Raw genomic sequence first — 19,305 nt, 5'->3', positions numbered from 1 at the left:
AGTGCTGGAGGATCTGGGATTTACAGCATACCAGCAGCATACGATCCGCGCTAAAGCCGGTATCCAGAGCACCTTCGCTTTTTTTCACTTTTACGTCCCTAAAACAAACAATTTACAGACAGACCTTCTCTGCATGGACTTTGAGCAAAGGACACATCAGCAGAACTGCCTTTTAAAGTGAACCGTAGCGATACCACTCAGAACTTATCACAAAATATACCAAGATAGGCCTCTTAAACAAAACAATAATGAATCTTTATTGTTGCAGCTATAAATTACAATGTGCATCTAGTTTGCTGCCAGACTGGCCTATTTCATACTCCCGATGGGCTGTGACGATGTTCTGTGACGGGTTGTTGGCCTTCAAGACAAAAAAAAAAATCCTGCAACTATCCAGCCGAGGATAAACTACAACTCCCATGACCCACCGCTAACAAGTGTCTGTAAGAGCATCATGGCAGCTGTAGCTTATTAGACCGGAGAGATGCAGGTTGCTTTCGCCAGAAGTATAAGATTTAACGGTGCAAGACAACGATGAAATCAGGGTCACGTCTCTTTAGATTGCTCTTTCGATTGTTGTGCTTTTGTCTGAATAAGTATCTCTTGGTCCAGTCGCTCCTTGGCTCGAACCACCTAAAGGAACAGAAGAATATTCCTCTTTTATACAAAGTGCGTTCCAAAGACGATCTATCCCCCTCTACATGAAATGTAGTTGTCAAAGAAAGCTACGTAACTTGTAGGACATTTAGAAGCTGGAAACATTCTATCGCTATCGTCTTTGTATCTGATATCTGCAATGTGCCCTCCTGAGGATCACCGATGGCTCTTAGACCGCAGTTTGAAAAGCAAGACTTTGAATTAGTTCTGCAGAATTACAGATTCCAATTGGTTACTACCGGGTCACCAGATCCCTTGGAAGAACTATATTTACTGATAATTCCCTCTTGTGTCCATGTAAAGGGTGGGAAGCAGGGACCAAGACACAGCAGCGTATTGCAAAGAAGCCAACTCCCAGCAGTCTGTGCACCGCCATCTCGGGAACAGGTTCGAGTGTGGATAAACACCAGGGTCTCGGACCAATCCCAAGAATGGATTAACCCCTTTGTACCCAAACCTAACTCATCGCAGTTGGCAAATGTGAAAAACTTGAGACCAGCTTCCTCTCACCTTTGACTGCAGGTAGAAGGATCCACCGACGGATTTGTCGTTTACTTTGAAAAGGTGATCGTAGTTCTGTAGAAAAATTGAAAGGAGAACACTTATTTTATCATATATTTACACAAACAAATTGGCCAGATACGCGCAGGTCGCGGATAAGGGAGCGTTAAATAAATAAAGGGATGGTCAGAGGGGTTAATGCACAAAAAGACAGGGAACTTCAAATGCTGGACAGCTAAACATAAGAACTGATGTTCGTGAAAAGGGTGAACGGTCTCAAAAGTTAAATACACACAATAAAAAAAAAAAAAAAAAAAAGACTATTACACAACCCAAAAACACCAGACCACAGCAGGTCAATTCTGGAGGAGAAATAAATTACGAATTATTTTTCATAACGCTGAAAAAAACAAAGATATTCCACACATGCTTATAAAAAGTACAAGTATCAAACTGGGATACAAAAAGCAATTATATGTAAACTACATTCCCTTAAAACGTAGAGTGATTAGCTTTTTTTCAACATGTCCGACCTGGTACGTCAAGTCTCAAGTGAAAATTTAAAAAGGGCTCCGTTGATCTTTTTAGAAGACCAATCTGTTCAGGAGATAAAACCTTTTACGTTTGGGGTACTGGGTCACTGCACTCACATAACGCAGCCACAGAGACAGCCCAGACACCCAGATGTCTGCTGGTGTCCACACGTGTTCATGAGATTTACATGAATGAGTATAATGTATATAGAATTGAATCTATGTATGAAGAGAGTCAGTGACGAGGACAGGTCTAGTACTGTTGTGTATCATTGGCCATTTAAAGCCACGTTAGTGAAGGAGGTAGTCGCATGCGGGGTATTTCACCTTTTGGATCTCTTCAGGCGTCATCTTGGAGATGTTCAGTATCTGCTGGGCTTCCTGGATGCTTATGCCAGACAAGCTGCTGGCGGCTGCAGATTCCTTCCCGGCTCGACCGCCTCTAGCTTCAGCAGCTGCCCTGCTTGCTAAGAAAAAAAAACAACAGGATAATAAATAAAAAGTGTAAATAAAAAATAAAAAGTGAAAAAAAGAAGCAGATGGGTAGAAAACTGTGAAGAAAAAAAACAAACACATAAATAACGTGATAGTCAGCCCTGGTACCAAAAGAACAGGTGGGGTTTATGGTGCCAACTTTAGTACACACATTGAGTTTGGAGGGTTCTGAAATGCCACGTATTGGCTCTGGTGAAGAAAAAAGCATGTTGTCAAAAACACGCGGCTCCCATACACACGGTAATAAAAATAAGTAAAATCTTGCCAATTTCAGGGTCGTGAGCGAGTCAAAGTAATCAAAGCTGGTATCGAACATGAGATAAAAGGCTGCTTGGAGGTGATTTGCTTTAAAGACGGAGCAGATTCTGCGAATGTTCCAGCCTTGAAGCCGTCACCCTGCGCCACACGCTACGAGCAGCACCCCCCACTCCATTTGGACAGGGTGGTCTCATATTATCGGTGCCCACGTTCCCATGGACAAGAGATCATTTCCGCAGAGCAACCCATTATGCCCTTTGCTGTCAGAGAGGCTGAAATATCTCGCCAAGCAATGCTTTCCATAAAGGATCTACGCCAGAGCCTCCTGTACATATCCAAGGAGAACGTAAAAACCTACAGCTGGGGGACGTCATTGAGACACCGCACCACCACCACCACCAACAAATCGTTCTACAATACGCTGGTCCTACTTACCCGCAAATTCCTGACGCAGGGCGCGTGCAAAAGCTCTCCCCACCACCTGCGCCCCCATCACCACAATCTGTGCCAAGTATTTGGCCTGTGGAGAAGGGCAAAGAGAGACAACGTAAAATAAAAAAATAAAAAGTCGTAAAAAAACAAACAAAAAAAATAAAAATCACACTAACCTAGCTAAACTATTAGCTATGTGAATGCTGGACTTTATTGTATTTTAAAGAAACCAACTTATTTTAATAAATCCATATTTATATATATTTATAGCGGACAGGGGTAGCCAACGGGCATCTCCCCAGCTGTTTGGGAACTACAACTCCAGCGATGCTAGCACAGAGATGAATAATGAGAATTGTAGTTACAGAGCAGTTTTATAGCAGCCAGGTAAAAAAATACGTTACACAAATGACCGGGCATCTAAAATGCGTAACTGCGATAAAATATAAAGCCTGACATGTCCGATAATAGATGTATCGGTACGAGATTATCTGTGACACGGGGTCATTATCCGGTGGAGGAGTCAAGCAGCCTGCTACGGACCCAGTATTTTTTTTTTTATGACTACAGTTCCCACAATGCTCAGCCTGGACCCCCAAACCAAATGAGCCTGCCCATGCCTGGCAGAGCAACATGGGAAATGAAGTTTAATAAGAGCTGCTCGGCTGTCTACCTGATGGATGTCCTAGCTGAAAAAATGTGGCATCTAAAACACGTGTTACATGACACACAGATAACAACTTACACACCAATTAATAAATCAGTGTGACGTCAGAGTAAAAGACATTATTAAAGAATGGATGCAGCTATGACCTGTCATTACCTACACCAAGCCCTGGGTTTCTAAATTTCCCATTAAATGGCTGACGGGTATTAATATATATATATATATATAGAGAGAGAGATATATATATTATATATAATCTCCTTATAATGGAATACATGATCTCCTGATAAAAAGCCTCCTGTGGGAGCAGTACGCATGGGACATGGCGAATGTCTTCTCTGCTCAACCGCTTAATATTGCATGAACCTTTAGCATCACGTAACCTGTCTGAACCTCCTATTATACCTCGTAGGACGATTTACCGGGGCCCTCGGGGGCCAAGCGTTCCACTTACCATCTTTCCCCGGCAACCAGTTCGGAGAACTCAAGGTTAGCGGCAGTGTCAGAGGGAAGAGGGTAACCGGAAGCAGAGCGCTGTGCGCGGCCATCTTGGTACACCCATACGCAGGGCGCAGCATACAGTACCTGACAGCGGCCTCTAGGCTGACCGCCTCTATCGCAGCTCTGCTGTTACCATAGAAACCGGATATCCTGCGCAGCCATCTTTGTACACCCGGAAGGTTACGCAATATGAGTCCAAAGGAGTTTTACTGACTTGCGTCATACAGATCACTTATAAGGACATTTTCTATTTAATCGTAGGGAGGTTTACAGGGACGTGTAATTATTTCATGTAGTGATTAATAATTACGAGAAAGAGGTTGAACTCGTTTAAAAGATGAATATATACAAAAAATGTCGTTTTTTATATATTAATAGTGGTATGCAAAATCACCCTGAGCAATGCCTCTGCTGGGGTGTCTGTCCGGACACAACTACTCTTAGACCAAGTTTCCAGACTTCAAACCATTCATTAGCAAGCCAATGAGATCATTATCTTTGAACTAATTGGAAAAGGTATCCTGGGGTGGAATTACTTAACCATTATTTATTAATAAAGATTTTTCATCTTCCTTTTCACCAGCTGGGGTTCAAGTCCGGAAATCCCAGCAGTTATCAGCGAAGTCGTAATCCTTCCTGAGACGTTTCGGTGATGTAGAATAAGAGCATCGAAGAGCCATAGGGCTCTCTGGGAATACATGTTCTGAACATGCACAGGTAACACTGGTGGACAAATATATTCCCACGTGAGCCCAATGGGCCACTCGTGCCCTGCCCCATGCAAATATTATAAGCAAAGTAAATTCATTATGGGTTAAAGGGACAATCTAGCCACCGTGTGCACTTTAATGCATATAGTGCAATCCCCCATAAGCATTTGCCCCTTTCCTCACCCGTTTGCTTTGCAAAAGATGATAAATATTTACCACCAGTCAGCTCTAGGACTGGCTCAGTACACAGAAAACAATTAATTGATAGCAATAGGAGCATTTTCCTGCCACTGATTGGCTGCTTGAAGTAGCCAATAAGTGGTATGAAACACTGGATCAGAGGAGACGTTCTGCTGCAGCTTTGGAACTGCAGCTTCTCCTGATTTCGTGGAATGATTTAAAAATAGGTGTATTTCTTTGAAAACATTAGCATGCTTTGTGCAGCGGCATCGGACAAACAACCCAGAGGAGTCACAGATGCTTTGTATGGATTTTATTAGAAGTTGCGGAGCTTGCCCTGCTCGGAGGGGCAGATTTGGCAACCCGTGTGTTAGTAACATATATGGCTTCTACACGGCAGGTAAACATGAGGTTAGGAGGCTGCTGGAGACCCCGATACGACTGTATTGTAATTCTTTCTATAAGAACAGTATCTGGGAATGTGCTGGACATGTTCTACAGTCTCTGGGCCCATCCATGGACTCTCCTTTGACATGGTAAGTCGGTGATCCTGATGATGTCTTTAATGGAACCTCCAGCTGGGAAGGGCCGTTCCAGTAAGCTGGGATGTATTTTGAACTGATTGTCCAATGTTGGGTGGATAAAGCTGCAAAAATGCTTGCGGCACCAAAGGTCCTCAGCTCCCGCTAATTGACACTACAGCGAGGTGCCCTCATCATGTGGCACGGCGGGGGGAATAATGCTGCCAATTAACAGTCTGTGCGTTCGAAGACATGGCCCGGGGCGGAGGGAAGTCTCGTTTCTGACTGGTTAGGAATGCAGGGTGTGCGTAAACATCTTGTCCTGAGTTTATTTTACCCCGGCCTTGGAATGTATCAGAAGCTCAGCTGCCTTCCAAAGGATTTCCAGTTAGACGGGAGAGGGCTGGGGGCGAGGAGGCAGCTGGGGGGCACGGGAGGTCACGTCTAATCCTGTAAAAGACACAACAGAGGCTTGTCAGGAGAACAGAGAGCGTTTGTGCGCGGCCCTATCTTGGTGTATACATACCCCGCGTATAAAGGTGGCAGTATGCTCACAAACTTACAGATGTGCAATTATGAGCAAAGGTATCCAGTGAATTCTGCACCTTATTCTCAAAGTGCACTTTAACCTTGTTATTTAAACTTTACCCCCATAAATGAGCTTGTATCCTCCGAAACCACTTCCCCAGGATCAATACCCCATTTAAAGCGTCGGCATAGGGTGTAGGTGAACGAGCAACTGAACAAATATTTAAGTTGGAGCCGATATCGCTATAAAACGAGTTCTTCTTAAGGATGGGATTGAGCTGACGTGTTAGTGAAGAGGAGAACTGTCTTACACCTATATCCTGGTATAGGTTTCAAAAAATACATTCGAGATTGGCTTTACATCACAAATGTGACAGTTCACATTTTTCAAGTCTTCATTTCCCATCTAATCTTTCAGTAAATTTTGTATTACTTATTAGTGACTCATTTTGATGATATTAATGAATTCTTGTGTTATTAAACACAAGAAAGGGAAGTATGAATTATATAATATAAACGTATATATTTATATAATATAATCCTCACAAAATAGGCAGCGAGAATGCTCGCTGAGATGACAGTGGAGGTTGACAAACACATTTATTACTTTTGGGTTTTGATTCATTTTATTTTTATCAACAAAACACTCCCTTGTTGTGAGATATTGTCGGTTGCTTTATTGAAACTGACCATTATAAATAAAGCTTGTTTTAAGTTTACAAAGAATTAAAAATAACATATATATTTATATTTAAATTTGCTTACCCATTCATCCTCATCCACCCCTTCAAAGGCGTCTTGGGGTAGGGGGTCATCTCGATTTCCCAGCTTCGCTACCATAGCATTCAGAAGCTGAAAGACAAGAGGAGAAGACCCAAAATGTTAATAAGTATCAGTTTACTTACCAGTTCTGATAGAACACCCCAGAAGCCACTTCACTACAAGCTTGTTCTGCTTCCATGATGTATTATAATTCGCTTTTACTGTACCCCCTTGTTTTATATACACATGATACAGCAGAGTATTTCTACTCTCTTCTTTACGCTATTACTACTAGTTAGTTAAGGTTTCACAGTCTGGGCTCCCTCTTTGTGTTCAGGTAATCATTTGGAGTATTATTACTGACGCCTGCTGGGTGTATCTGAGATATGCATGCACTTGCTTATTCCCTTACCTCCTCTTTCTTTTGCTCGTCGCTCTTCTCCTGCAGGTAGACAGACGATGGAAGAATCTTTCTGATGGGGGCTTCTTTAGGAGCCTTGCTCACTGCGTGGAGAGGTAAAGTGTCGTCACAATCACAGCAGAGAAAAACCATAAAGAACAAAATCTCATGTAACTCTAAGCAGAATGTGAGGAGACTTTGTGAACAGAAACTATGGGACATGCAAATAAATGGATGGTCAAGAATACGGGAAGGGCGGCTAAAACGGGGTTGGAGATACATGAGGAGAGTTACTTGGCTCAGCAGATGTGTGGTTATCTCATGTTGTACTCAGCAGGGGTGGGGTTATCAGATGTTGTACTCAGCAGGGGTGGGGTTATCTCATGTTGTACTCAGCAGGGGTGGGGTTATCTCATGTTGTACTCAGCAGGGGTGGGGTTATCTCATGTTGTACTCAGCAGGGGTGGGGTTATCTGATACTGTGCCCACACAATAGTGAGAACCCTACTAGGTTTCAGGGTCCTTTAAATCAGCAGAGGAGCTGCACAGCATAACAGAGTTGGGAAGAGATGTTTACCTGGTATCATGCCTTCAGGACACAGGTTAATACTGCGCTGTTGCTGGTCTTTCCCACTCAGCCATTTATCTGCAGACAAAGCTGGTTCCCAGCTGACCCGTGATGGTGGGAAAACATCATCTTGGAAGAACTCTTTCTATATGGGAACATCGGACAGGAATACGGCGTAAAGCTATATTCATTTGTCTGTTCAACAAAATATGGATACCCTCCCACAATCCACTGCTCCATCCTTCAAAGGCATTAGTGTTCTCCTGTAATACTTCGTCATACCTCTAGTGTTAGATACATGCTCTGTGCTGTCAAATTATTAATCGTTAGGCCCATCTACGGTGACCCATATAAAGGAAACGGCATCTTCCCAAAGCAATGGAGGACATGCAGCACTCACCTTGACACGTGGTACTCGGAAGGCCACAGGCTCCAGGGAACTGGGACTGAGCCGCACAGATCGCAAAACCTCTACATCACCCACGGAACAATCCACCTTCCTCAGGAACTGCAGACCCTGCGATGTAAAATCAGTATGAACAGAGCAGCCCGTACTTCTCTACAGCTTCCATGGCTTCAAAAATGGATATACGGGCAGAAAAGTAAATAACGTCTACCTGCTGGTCCGCAAACTAGCCGGCCCTCTTTGTAAGCCAATCCTGTACTAGGACAATAAATATTTCCCAAAACACAGGCGCGTGTTTGTAACTTAAAATGTATTAGAGAGCTAAACATACATATACAAGGATAATAAGGCTGTGATAACATACCATAGGAGCCAGGTGGGGTCAGGGAGACCTCAACTGTGATACATATCAATTACACAAAAGCAGCATTGGGATCAAATCAAGAGACTGTGACACCAAAGACGTGTCTAGAAGCAAGTCACTGAGTAGAGGAGGTAGAGGTCCATATACTATATACAAATGGCCAAACAATATACATGTTAAATATACATAAAAGCAACATAGCATCAACGTGCAAAGACGCTAAAATAACAATCGCTAACCATGTGATCTGGAACCCATCTGTCTGCCAACGTTTAACTGCACTTACTAATTTATTCTGGGGAACTTTAGGTACATGTAGAGTTATCGGTACGTTAAGCCCTATAGAGTATAGGAGACATCTCAGGATGAACCATGAACGTTTTAAACTCTAAGTATCTGCTTTTCAAGTTGAGCCACAAGCCAGGATTTGACTGCTTTGATTTTAACGTCCATGTAGCTGCTCTGTTTGTTATTTGCGGATGTACCTTATGTGGATCGCTGGAGCTGAAGCTATTACATTCCAGAAAGTAAGGAGACTCTGGTAGAACCTCATACAGAAAGACCCTGGTGTCACCCTGTCACGGCATAAATAAAAGAGAAGGCCGGTGAAGACAAGGTCAAGCTCAAGACATATAACACATCACTATACAGCGTTCTTTTGCAAAGTTCTTCTGCCCACTGTTCCTCACGAAATCGATGTTGAAAATATCACACCCTACCTCCCGAACGAGTTGGCAACGGAATCTAGAGGCTTATTAGAGGGAATGGTGTCGTGTGGTGGCAGTAATCAGATATAGATGAGAATAAGAATACTGTTGGAAAGCAAGAAGGACCTGTGAAGATGGACATCCAAAGTTCTAAGAAATAAAGTGATCCCGCCATATGCATATATATTCTACTGGAACGCTTTTGTATATTGCACTGCAAACTGGAAAGTCTCATCGTACCCAGAAGCTTTCACCAAAACGCATACCTTCCCAGTAAGCAGCAGGAGGCTGGTGTCCGGATCGTAGTGGGGGATGAGTGTGGATGGGGATACATCGAGGCTCAGAGAGATAATCGGACCCCGTTTCAAGTCCTCCGTGCTGTACAGGGACAACAGGCGCTCGCTTCGGCTGTGATAAAAGATACGAGGGACATTAAGTATCCAGGAGCTGTCAGTCTAGATGTGCTCTATTTTGGTGGCGCATCTCACCAGTCAAATCCAGAGACCAGCAGGTACTTCCCATCACACACCCAAAGAACTCGAGCACCCCGCGCTCCTTCAGGTCCAGCTCCGTCCTGCGGTTTGAGCCAAGCATGGAGTTATTACACAGCCGTGTCGTGATAACATGCTACAGAGAGCGTCACACCTCATTCTCACCTGACGCGGCTGATCGGAGATCCGCGGCTCATATATCCGGACGCGCTGGTCTTTGCTGCAAGTGGCCAGGAATCTACCGTCTGGACTCCAGGCCAGAGAGAAGATCTGCGAGGAGAAGATCCCTCATGACACGCACGCTAAATATTTCTTAGGCTCTCAACACCCCCCCCCCGCAAACAAAGCTCCCCTATACTGCTCACCTGATCCTCGTGTCCTTGCAGCTTCAGGACTTCTTTTCCGGTCTGAAGGTCCCAGACTCGCACGGTCAGGTCATAAGAAGATGACGCAAGGATGTCAGAGGCGCAAGGATGAAATCGCACGGTGTAAATCCGCTCGTTGTGGCCTGTGAAGCGAGCGGGGGAGATTTGGATTAGCAGCGCTCGCCAGCATTCAGGTTTGTCATATGCACGGCAGAATTGGCTGTAGAAGAATAGTGTTTTCTCACCAGTGAGCACAGTCTGCGGTTCCGTAAGGGTCTCCGTCAGACCGTTCTCTGGAATCTGCCAAACACGTATGCGTCCATCTTCACACCCTGCGCGAAAGCGGAGACAAAAAGTGTACATCGCTGGGACGAAAGAGAGCCAAATCCTCCAGGGTTCATCCCTCGGTCTATAACAAACTACGGTGTAAACCTAACCGTATGTGGATGCATTCAAATTCACCTATAATATTTCCATTCTCCACATTTCCCTATAAAATAATATATAAGAAAAAATATAGAACCATAAATGTATCGGAAGAATAAATAGGAAGTATATATTGGATGCCGTCATAAGTTAAACAACCCTGGCACACAGATTACTCATCTACTCAAGAGCGATCATTTTTCAACAAATCTTCAAAAAGTCCATTTCTACGCATTCCTTCACTTTCAATAACCCAAACCAAAAAGGGTCCACGTGGAGGAAAATGAAGTCCTGGTTTCTGATATTAGGAATGAGCATAGAGCATGGACACACTGCGGCTTGGCTGTTGTTGACCTCTTTGTCCAACATTCATAACGAGCAATTTTTAGTTATAAATGTGGAATGGAATCTTCATGGACTTTTCACCAGGACTGCTCATAATGTTTGCTCGGCAGAGAACGTTTGCAGGTTAAATAATCCTTATTCTGCGCCTCACTTTCTATCTGCCCCATGTTTCCCGATGCACCGGGGCATGGCGGTGCGGGTAGGGAAGACTTACCGGTTACCAGTCTGTGAGGGTTGAAAGGGTCCCAGGCGAGATCCGTCACCGGCACCGTGTTCTGGACAGTGGGCAGTGTGTCCGGGAGACGTCCGGTTTGCGACAGCTACAGAGAAGATAAACAGTCTATGGAAACGATGACTTTGTGTTTATGGGTTTATGAGCCAAGTTATGGGAACTAAAATAAAAGGATACTCTTTTGTTCACTCAAGGAGCTTTTGGGCTGAGAGCTAACATTATGTCTAGTGGCTAATTATGAAGATCCAAACCCCCAAAAGGACAGAGCAGCGGGGCTTACAGAATGGCTCACGTGGTTTAACATTATTCATTTGAATATAGTTGTCTTTAGAGCAGAGGCCGTTTCCACTGACCCTCCTCTTACCTCCAACACGGCTACTTGACCCCCAGGACCAGCCAACGGGAGCGCCAAGCGCTGGTAGTTTAGGCAGAACCCATCACTCTCCCCTGGCGTGCTCTGGCTCACCCCACGCAGGTTGCTGATATGGTTGTCACGATGCAGGACGGTTCCCTGAATGTGACGGAAACGTGAGCTGGGACCTGTAGGTATTAAAGCGACGAGAAAAAGTCGCATTAGTGAACACATCTTTTGGTACAAGACTATCCAGAACTGGCAGTGTACATCGCTCTGTGTACTGATTGTAGCGCAGGAAGACAACACAGAAGCCCAAAGCAGTGTGTATCTCCAGCGGTGTCGCAGCTGGTGGACTGGGTCTTACCCAAAATGTTCTGCAATGAGCGCTGGCTGGCGCTGGAAACGATTCCACTAGAGGGGCTGGTGACGGAGCTGGAGGGAGAGGAGAGACCGCTACCAACCTAATAAAATAAAATAATCGTTATAAAAAAAAAACGGACCCCCTCGCATAACCATTCATACATCCAACAAAGTCACATTATAATATATAATTGGGATAGTCTGAATCTGCAGAGCATTTCAAATCCCAACGCTGTGCCGCTAATGGTAGACAAGCATGACAGAGACTCCATCGCTTATTGAGTAATCCTCGCCGCAGTCTGTGAGTATACAAAGTCCTTTATTCTTTATACAGCGTACACTAACCAAGTTCTTGCTGTCTGTGTACGGTTCCCAGAATGTATTGTGATCGTATACACTTACACTCGGGTCGGCACTGGGTGACACAACGTCCTGCTGCTTCGGACTGGCCTGTTTTTTGAGGTTTAACTGGCAAGCGGTGGACGGCTTGCGGGACGGGTCCAGGGAGACTTTCTGCACCTGAAGGTAATAATCTCATTAACATCTAGGAGGACGCGTGGCGCATTGTGCAATGCAGGTGTACTCCACGTACAGAGCCATGTACAGCTTGCCGCACGCTGCGCAGGAACGGGGAGTGCGTGTATAGATGGGTGATGATGGTTTGCGGAGGACACTTACTTGCTTGTTGTCTCCTTCCCACCAGCTCTGAGCTGAGAGGGCAGAGGTAAAGCCAGCTGTGTCCGGGAACAGATCAGCCTGGAACTCCTTTACAGACTGTGAGAAAGGAGAGAGCGGCGAGATGGGGATCGGTCAATAACATTGAACCAGGATGGGGGGGGGGTTCAACATAGACAGGTAAAGACGTACGGGAGGCACTGGCCAGGTGTACAGCACAGACAGGCCAAGCGTCCATACATACAGAAAGACCGGGGTGAATAACGATGACAGTTTAATACAATGGCGGGGTGCATATTGTGAGCAGGTGGCTATAGCAGGTAGCGTATGTACGGCACGTGTTGCGTGGTCTGTTAGTGTAATCAGATTGTGTGCGTGGCGTGTGAAGGCATGGCGTTGTGTACATGGCAAACAGTTTGTTGGTACAAACAAGGAAGCGTCAGAAATCCACACTGTGCTTGGCATGGTGGCAGCCCGGTGGTACCTTGCGCTGGATGCTGTAACTGATGGGAATAATGAACCTGTCAGTCAGCTGGAGAAGGCGCAGAACCTCACAGCTCATCACATCGAGACACAGCTTGGGAACCAAGGCCAGGCCACGCGACTGCTCCTCCGTGACACACTGCGAGACTGCGGGGAACAGAGAGACATCACACTACATTATCCCTCAACACCGACCTCCGGGACCTGCCTCTTACTTACTTCTCAGTTGGCCACCAACACACGGCAGCATTGACTCACTGTTTTACCCCATTTCACCGATTTCCACTTTTTATTTTCTTTATTGTATCCGGGAAATCTGTCGGATCCGCTATATTGGCCACATTGCTTCATCTAGAGGGCTAATCTGCAACATTTACCGTTCCAAAATCCCTACCTTTTAACCCCCCATCCTTTTCATTTCAGATAGGTTCTCTTTTTTGTTGCCACTCTTTCTGCGCAAAATTTGCCCGTCTTGTACTTTGCTAAATCTACATTTATTCTCTCTATTCCGAGACGGCAACAAAAGAAATCGTCAGAAAAGAAAGAGAGAAAACATGATGGTAAAAAGCATTGGTGCTTACTCTGCATTAACGCGGGGGGCTCGGTGCTGACCTCCATACAGTACACAGTCCCTTCACCCTGATAGACAGAGACATACATGTTACACACAGACAGCACATTGCAGCAAAGACACCCCCTTTGTGAACATATCTATATATATGACCCTCACAGGCATCCTGAAAATATGTGGCAAGTATTTTTATTTTGTTCTTTTGATTGCTTTAAATGACTTTTTAATCTCAGATATCATGATAAAATACGTAGGATAGATAGTGCCAGGCATTCCAGTTTTCAGGGCTCCCTGTAAGAGGAAAGTTTGGAAGGCTATGGATGGCTAATCTGTAGTAGAGGATTCTGGGTAACACAACGGAGGGGGGCTTACCTGAGCCCCGAGAATCAGCAATCCCGTGTCGGCGTCATACAGAGGGATGAGAAGCCTGCGGAGAGAAGAGGTAACTGGTTAATTACAAAACAAATAGACAATGAATAAAATCGGGGCACTGTTACTGGGCCAGCCTATTCCCTATAATAACAGCGCTACAGAATCGGCTGGCGATACATAAATGAACGTAATAATGACAGCTTACAAGGAAAATAATATATACCAGACTTAAACTTAACAAATAAGTGGACGTAAAATAAAGTAAAATAATACATATTTATACAATTATTTGTTTAGTTGTGATTTATAAATTATATTAAAGTACATAACATTTTTTACTGATCTGAATATCGGCATTTATGTTAAACATTTTGACTATTTTATTTGGGGGTACAGCTAGTTAATTAACCCAAATAGCATGTTCTGGAACAAACACATGTAATCACCTATAAAAGCACCCCTGTTGCCCCTTTTATAGTAGGGGCCGGTAGCTCTGTGCACTTTCCATAAGGAGACACTAGGGGGCAGGCGTGCTGCATCCGACCCGCATACAGGTGTTTAAAATCCGCAGACCCCCTTCTGCTAGCGCCGTGTCCTATTCTCAAGGTCACATACATAGATCGTGAATAGTTATTGTTCCATTGGGCCTAATGATGCATGGAATTCTGCCCCAGGCAGCACACAAATCAGACTGCGTAGGGCTCTTATATATAGGGGCGTCCTGGGATGATGATAACACGTCAGGGTGAGAATCACACATATATGAGTAATGGACCTGCAGTCACAGCACCAGGGCAAATGGGCAACTGCAGAAAGATAACTGGAAATCAGCACAGTTTTAGCTGTATCTGCTCTTTTAGTCAAGGTGGTCCTAGAAGGCTGTATACAGTTCATAGAGGCAAGCGCTGGCAGGTATCAACAGATACCCCTGTGTATGAGATAAAAGCCTCCTCATCATCTTCCACGCGCTCTCCCCAGGCCAGGATAACCAAATGCTCTCCAGGGTTGTCAGAACCATAGGTGAAAATAGGGCAGGTGACTAAGTCACACATTCAACTGTCCACAATTGCCCCATTAGGTTAGCATGGTCACTGGCCCCATTAAACTAACCAAGGTCAGAAGAGCTGGGAATAATGGCTTGAGCTAGCCAAAAATAAAATAATCTCCACTGACATGACGGACCAGCTTTTATCTGTTGCCAAACAGCTACAACCAATCCCAGTACCACCAGCCAGCCAATCTCCACAACATATGGATGAATATAAGGTTTATTTGCATTATGCCATATATGGAATTAGTAGACGCCACACTAGGATCGGGATTACCCCACCGGTTAGATGGACAGGATGTTCTTCTAGAGGTTCCACAAGAGCGTCAGCCAATGGGGATCCCATGTGTATCCCTGCGAGGACGCCTGTCCCATCCCAGACTACTTCCTGCTGGGCCTCTATCCCCAAATGTTACGTCACCCTTTGCAGACCTCTCTCACACTTGCCCGTTCTCCCAGATCCTCAGCTCTTACCTCTGCTCTGCTCACCACCTCCCTCCTCCTCTCATCAGCCCCCCCAGGGCTGGGAAACCTTTCCCCGGAATAACAGGCCCGTGGGAAGTCTACAAAGCTACCACTCACCCACGTTACATATACGCACACACAGGGGCTATAAAAAATAATAATAATAATAAAGACGTCTTCATCGGGATGCCCCTCAAAGCAGATGAGAAGGTCCTTGTCACCGGACGAACTATGTAGGTCAGCAAAGTATTCATACGGAACACGCAACGCAAAAGGAAAAAAAGGGAACACGCATTTATTTTGGTTTCAAACCGTACAGCAGCTGTGGCACGTTTGTTTTTTTATTGTATTCGACGTTCCAGAACTCTTCTAAGAGACCAACCAATGTATCTCCTCAAACCGAAAATCTCCATGGTGACGTTTGGGAGGAACAAGCCGAATTGTTCTGACTTCTGCATGGCTGTCCCATTTTGAAACCATGTGGTACCATTCAGGACTGGTCTTCTGGAGCCAGGCTCTCTGTCCTACTTAGCCTAAGTGACCATATTCTGCACAATTCTGAAGCAGGGATGTCAAAGTTCAAGCCTCGAGGGCCAAAAACAGACCAGGATTTGGGGAAGTCCTTGCTTCGGACACAAGTGATTTAATGAGTTCCAACCAATTGGATTGAGCAGCTAGTGCTCATGATGGGATATCCAGAAAATCAGGCGTGGTTATGGCCCTTGAGGTCTGGAGTTTGACCCCTACGCTCAAATAAAATAAATAAAAATGGGGCCAGGTCCAGAAGATTTGTCCGTCTTGCTCACCACCTAAGACCTTGCCGGGGTCAAAGCCAACTCGAGTGACAGCTTCACAAAATAGGAGGAAATCTGCATCATATCAGGATGGGGGTCTTGACTCGAGTGAAGGTTGAGAAGAAAATAAATCCTTAGTCAATAGTAGAACTTCAAATGACTATTTAACTATCCACCCAAGAATCACTTTAGATGCCATGGACTCTCCAATGGGTCCAAAATAAATCCATTTCTTTTTCTTAGAAGACGTTGTGGAAGGAAGTTCCATGTTTACAAAGACGTTTCTGTGCAGAACGAGTGGTGGATACAAGGAATGGTCTTTCAGCGGAAGTGATATGGACTGCCTCAGTTGAAGAACATAATATTCTCCAACACATAAACAACAGACCACTTCAGATTTTACATAAAAGAGGGTGATGATCTGAAACGACCCAACGGTCATTAAATTTCACCAAAAGCTATGCTTTGAAATATTTGACAAACAAGTAATTGGAATGTTGAAGTAATTAAACAAATATGCCTAATTAAAAACATGGTTGCCATGCCGTTTGTGTTACCGTGGCAACGCAACTGTGACTTGTGGTTTCAGGATTAAGCCCTCTAATGCAACATTTATATGTTTAGCTTGTTTGGAAAATAAAGATGGGAATGTATACATGAAACAGCCGAGGTTAATTGGTCTTGCGTCCTAGACCGCAGAGCTTGGGAAGGCGGGCGGCCATCTTTCTATGACCCCCGGTTGGTTGGGATAGGAACTCTCTCACACTTCTCGCTTTCTCTCCTGTCAAACATTCACAGAGAGATTTATCTCTGTAAATATCTCAAGTATAGTGAAAGAGAGGAGGAGGGGAGGTAGAGCGTGAGAGAGAGAGGAGGACAGGAAGAGAGTATGAATGTGTGTGCGAGAGGCAGGGGAGAAAGCGTGAGAGAGAAAAAGAAAAGGATGGAAGAGAGTGGCAGAGAAAGAGAGAAACTGATCCGTAGGTCACAAAGCTCCTTCTCGCTCTGTAGGAGAGACATCTCATGACTGTGTATATAACTGGTGCCTTTTTATTAGAACATCTACAGATCTCCCGTGTTCCGCGGCGCTGTCTCGTGGTATAACGGGCCGGACAGCTCGCTGTCATGTCCTAGAGATGCCAAAATAACACCCCATTTCTCTGCTTTATGAGCCGGAGGCCTTGCTTCTTGCTTGCTGATCTTAGCAAAAAAAAACAAAAAAAAACTATTTTAGTCTGTGGGAGAATTTGGCGATAATAGGAGGAAAACGATCATTCTTCGGAGGATGACAGGGAGCTTGGTCACATGCTGGAGTTATGGACGTATAGCTCTGTCCATCCGCGAGCAGCGTAGAGCTCTGTCCATAATTATTACAAAAGGGATAGAGCACCGCTCCTCCTCAGAGAGTGTGGAGTTCTGTCCCTCCCTTTATTATGGAGGAAAGAGTTTTCTGTGTCCCCACTCACTATAGAGAGCACGGAGCTCGGTCCCCACTCATTATAGAGGGCACGGAGCTCTGTCCCCACTCACTATAGAGAGCCAGGAGCTCGGTCCCCACTCATTATAGAGAGCCCGGAGCTCTGTCCCCACTCATTATAGAGAGCACGGCGCTCTGTCCCCACTCATTATAGAGAGCACGGCGCTCTGTCCCCACTCATTATAGAGAGCACGGAGCTCGGTCCCCACTCATTATAGAGAGCACGAAGGCATGAAGCTCTGTCTCTTCTCATTATTGAGATTGTAGAGCTTTCTGTCCCGTTGTTTTACATACAGCTCTGTCCCCGATCCGTGTAGAGTGCAAGCTCTGGGACATCAGTTTTATATATATATATATATATCAGATATTATTTCCCCTTTTCTTTGTAATGGTGAAAGAAAGCGATGGGTAACTCAAAGCTTACACGCTCAAGTAAAATCCCAGCCCCCACCCACCATACATATAAATACCCAAGACAGATAGATGTGAGCAGACATTTATATGAGGGTTATTCGGTTAGATACAGATGGAAGGCGGATGAGAAAAGGGAACTGCCGTGGGACACAGAGCTATCTGCCCTGCTAACGTGAGGAAGTGCAGCCACCTGTCACCTACCCCGACAGCAACTACCCCAATGCATCATCCCTAACACGCCATCACACCTATACGGAGACACAACTGAGAAAAAAGAGACTGATCTGCTACAAAGTACAAATACACCGAGCGGTCGCCTATAAACCAGGAGGAGAGCTTGTCCTGCCGTCTCTTGTATGGATAGAAATTATATATATATATATATATATATATATATATATATATATATATATATATAAAACACATTCTATAGGTGACTGGCAGCTAAATTTTCTTCTATACGTGACATATCTCCGTGACATAGGACTTGCCTCGTTCTATAAGTGACCGCTCTATCCTGCTCCATATGACAGATCAGATCTCTACTTCAAAGATAATCATTCACCAATAAAGCACCGGCCTACTTTGATCATATATGACTAGTTAAAACCCACGAGCAGGGAATGTTGACGCGCCGGTGACTTAAATCATGGTAACATTGTAAATGTTTGACTTTTTTTTTTTTTTTTTTTACTTGGAAATAATAACTTTTCACCTGTTACCCAGTTCTGCATCTCTGGATGAAAGGAAAGAAGCTTGCAGAACCTCACCCTGCTTGACAGGTGAGTAATCATTCATTCGCTGTATCGACACATACATACCTCCATACATTTTAATTCATTTATTTTAAGGGATCAGCTTAGCAAAAGTATGTTTGCTTTACTTATAGCTATTTTCTTGCAGATAAAGTAGGGTTTCGCTGAAAAAAAAAAGCTGCTCATTCTATGACACGGAAGGCTGCAGGCGAGCATCAGGACTGCCTCGGGACTGCTGGCAACTATGAAAGTAAAATCCAAAATATATATGATTAATACAATTTATAAAAAATATTTGCCTGTCCCTTTAATATTTGCAGTGACCAATCACTGAACCATCACCAGCTCACGGCCATTTAATGTACTTTCTGGCATGGAGAAAAGCCTCGTAAGTCAGTTTTCAGCTGGACCCGTTCAAAAGGTTTCACAGCAAGAAGACTGAAACACAAAGCAAATTGTGGCCCTCCCGGGGCACCGGCGGATGAAC

General features: G+C 44.6%; 2 protein-coding genes across 2 annotated transcripts in view; both read right to left on the bottom strand.

Annotated features, from left to right (window-relative positions):
- Positions 1-233: 233 nt before the first annotated feature.
- PAM16 (presequence translocase associated motor 16) lies at positions 234-4,124 on the bottom strand. Its single transcript, XM_053470658.1, has 5 exons — positions 3,998-4,124; positions 2,880-2,964; positions 2,019-2,158; positions 1,168-1,233; positions 234-633 (listed from the first exon to the last, which is right to left on the bottom strand). The coding sequence occupies exons 1-5, from the start codon at positions 3,998-4,000 to the stop codon at positions 547-549; spliced, it is 381 nt and encodes a 126-aa protein (XP_053326633.1). The 5' UTR covers positions 4,001-4,124; the 3' UTR covers positions 234-546.
- Positions 4,125-5,232: 1,108 nt separating this feature from the next.
- CORO7 (coronin 7) overlaps positions 5,233-19,305 on the bottom strand; it is a 48,078-nt gene continuing 34,005 nt past the window's right edge. The window contains exons 10-28 of the mRNA XM_053470656.1: positions 13,866-13,920; positions 13,504-13,561; positions 12,924-13,069; positions 12,443-12,538; positions 12,167-12,283; positions 11,769-11,865; positions 11,414-11,589; positions 11,032-11,137; positions 10,292-10,378; positions 10,047-10,189; positions 9,847-9,951; positions 9,679-9,764; positions 9,457-9,598; positions 8,969-9,058; positions 8,114-8,230; positions 7,723-7,858; positions 7,158-7,249; positions 6,749-6,835; positions 5,233-5,905 (exon numbers count right to left, since the gene is read on the bottom strand). Coding sequence (XP_053326631.1) covers positions 5,900-5,905; positions 6,749-6,835; positions 7,158-7,249; positions 7,723-7,858; positions 8,114-8,230; positions 8,969-9,058; positions 9,457-9,598; positions 9,679-9,764; positions 9,847-9,951; positions 10,047-10,189; positions 10,292-10,378; positions 11,032-11,137; positions 11,414-11,589; positions 11,769-11,865; positions 12,167-12,283; positions 12,443-12,538; positions 12,924-13,069; positions 13,504-13,561; positions 13,866-13,920 — 1,942 coding nt within the window. The 3' untranslated portion in view covers positions 5,233-5,899. The remainder of the gene's footprint in view (positions 5,906-6,748; positions 6,836-7,157; positions 7,250-7,722; positions 7,859-8,113; positions 8,231-8,968; positions 9,059-9,456; positions 9,599-9,678; positions 9,765-9,846; positions 9,952-10,046; positions 10,190-10,291; positions 10,379-11,031; positions 11,138-11,413; positions 11,590-11,768; positions 11,866-12,166; positions 12,284-12,442; positions 12,539-12,923; positions 13,070-13,503; positions 13,562-13,865; positions 13,921-19,305) is intronic.

This window comes from Spea bombifrons, chromosome 7 (assembly GCF_027358695.1).
Source record: "Spea bombifrons isolate aSpeBom1 chromosome 7, aSpeBom1.2.pri, whole genome shotgun sequence".
In the NCBI taxonomy this organism is placed as follows: Eukaryota; Metazoa; Chordata; class Amphibia; order Anura; family Pelobatidae; genus Spea; species Spea bombifrons.
The sequence above is the reverse complement of the archived record's forward strand: the minus strand, read 5'-3'. Positions and strand labels throughout refer to the sequence as shown.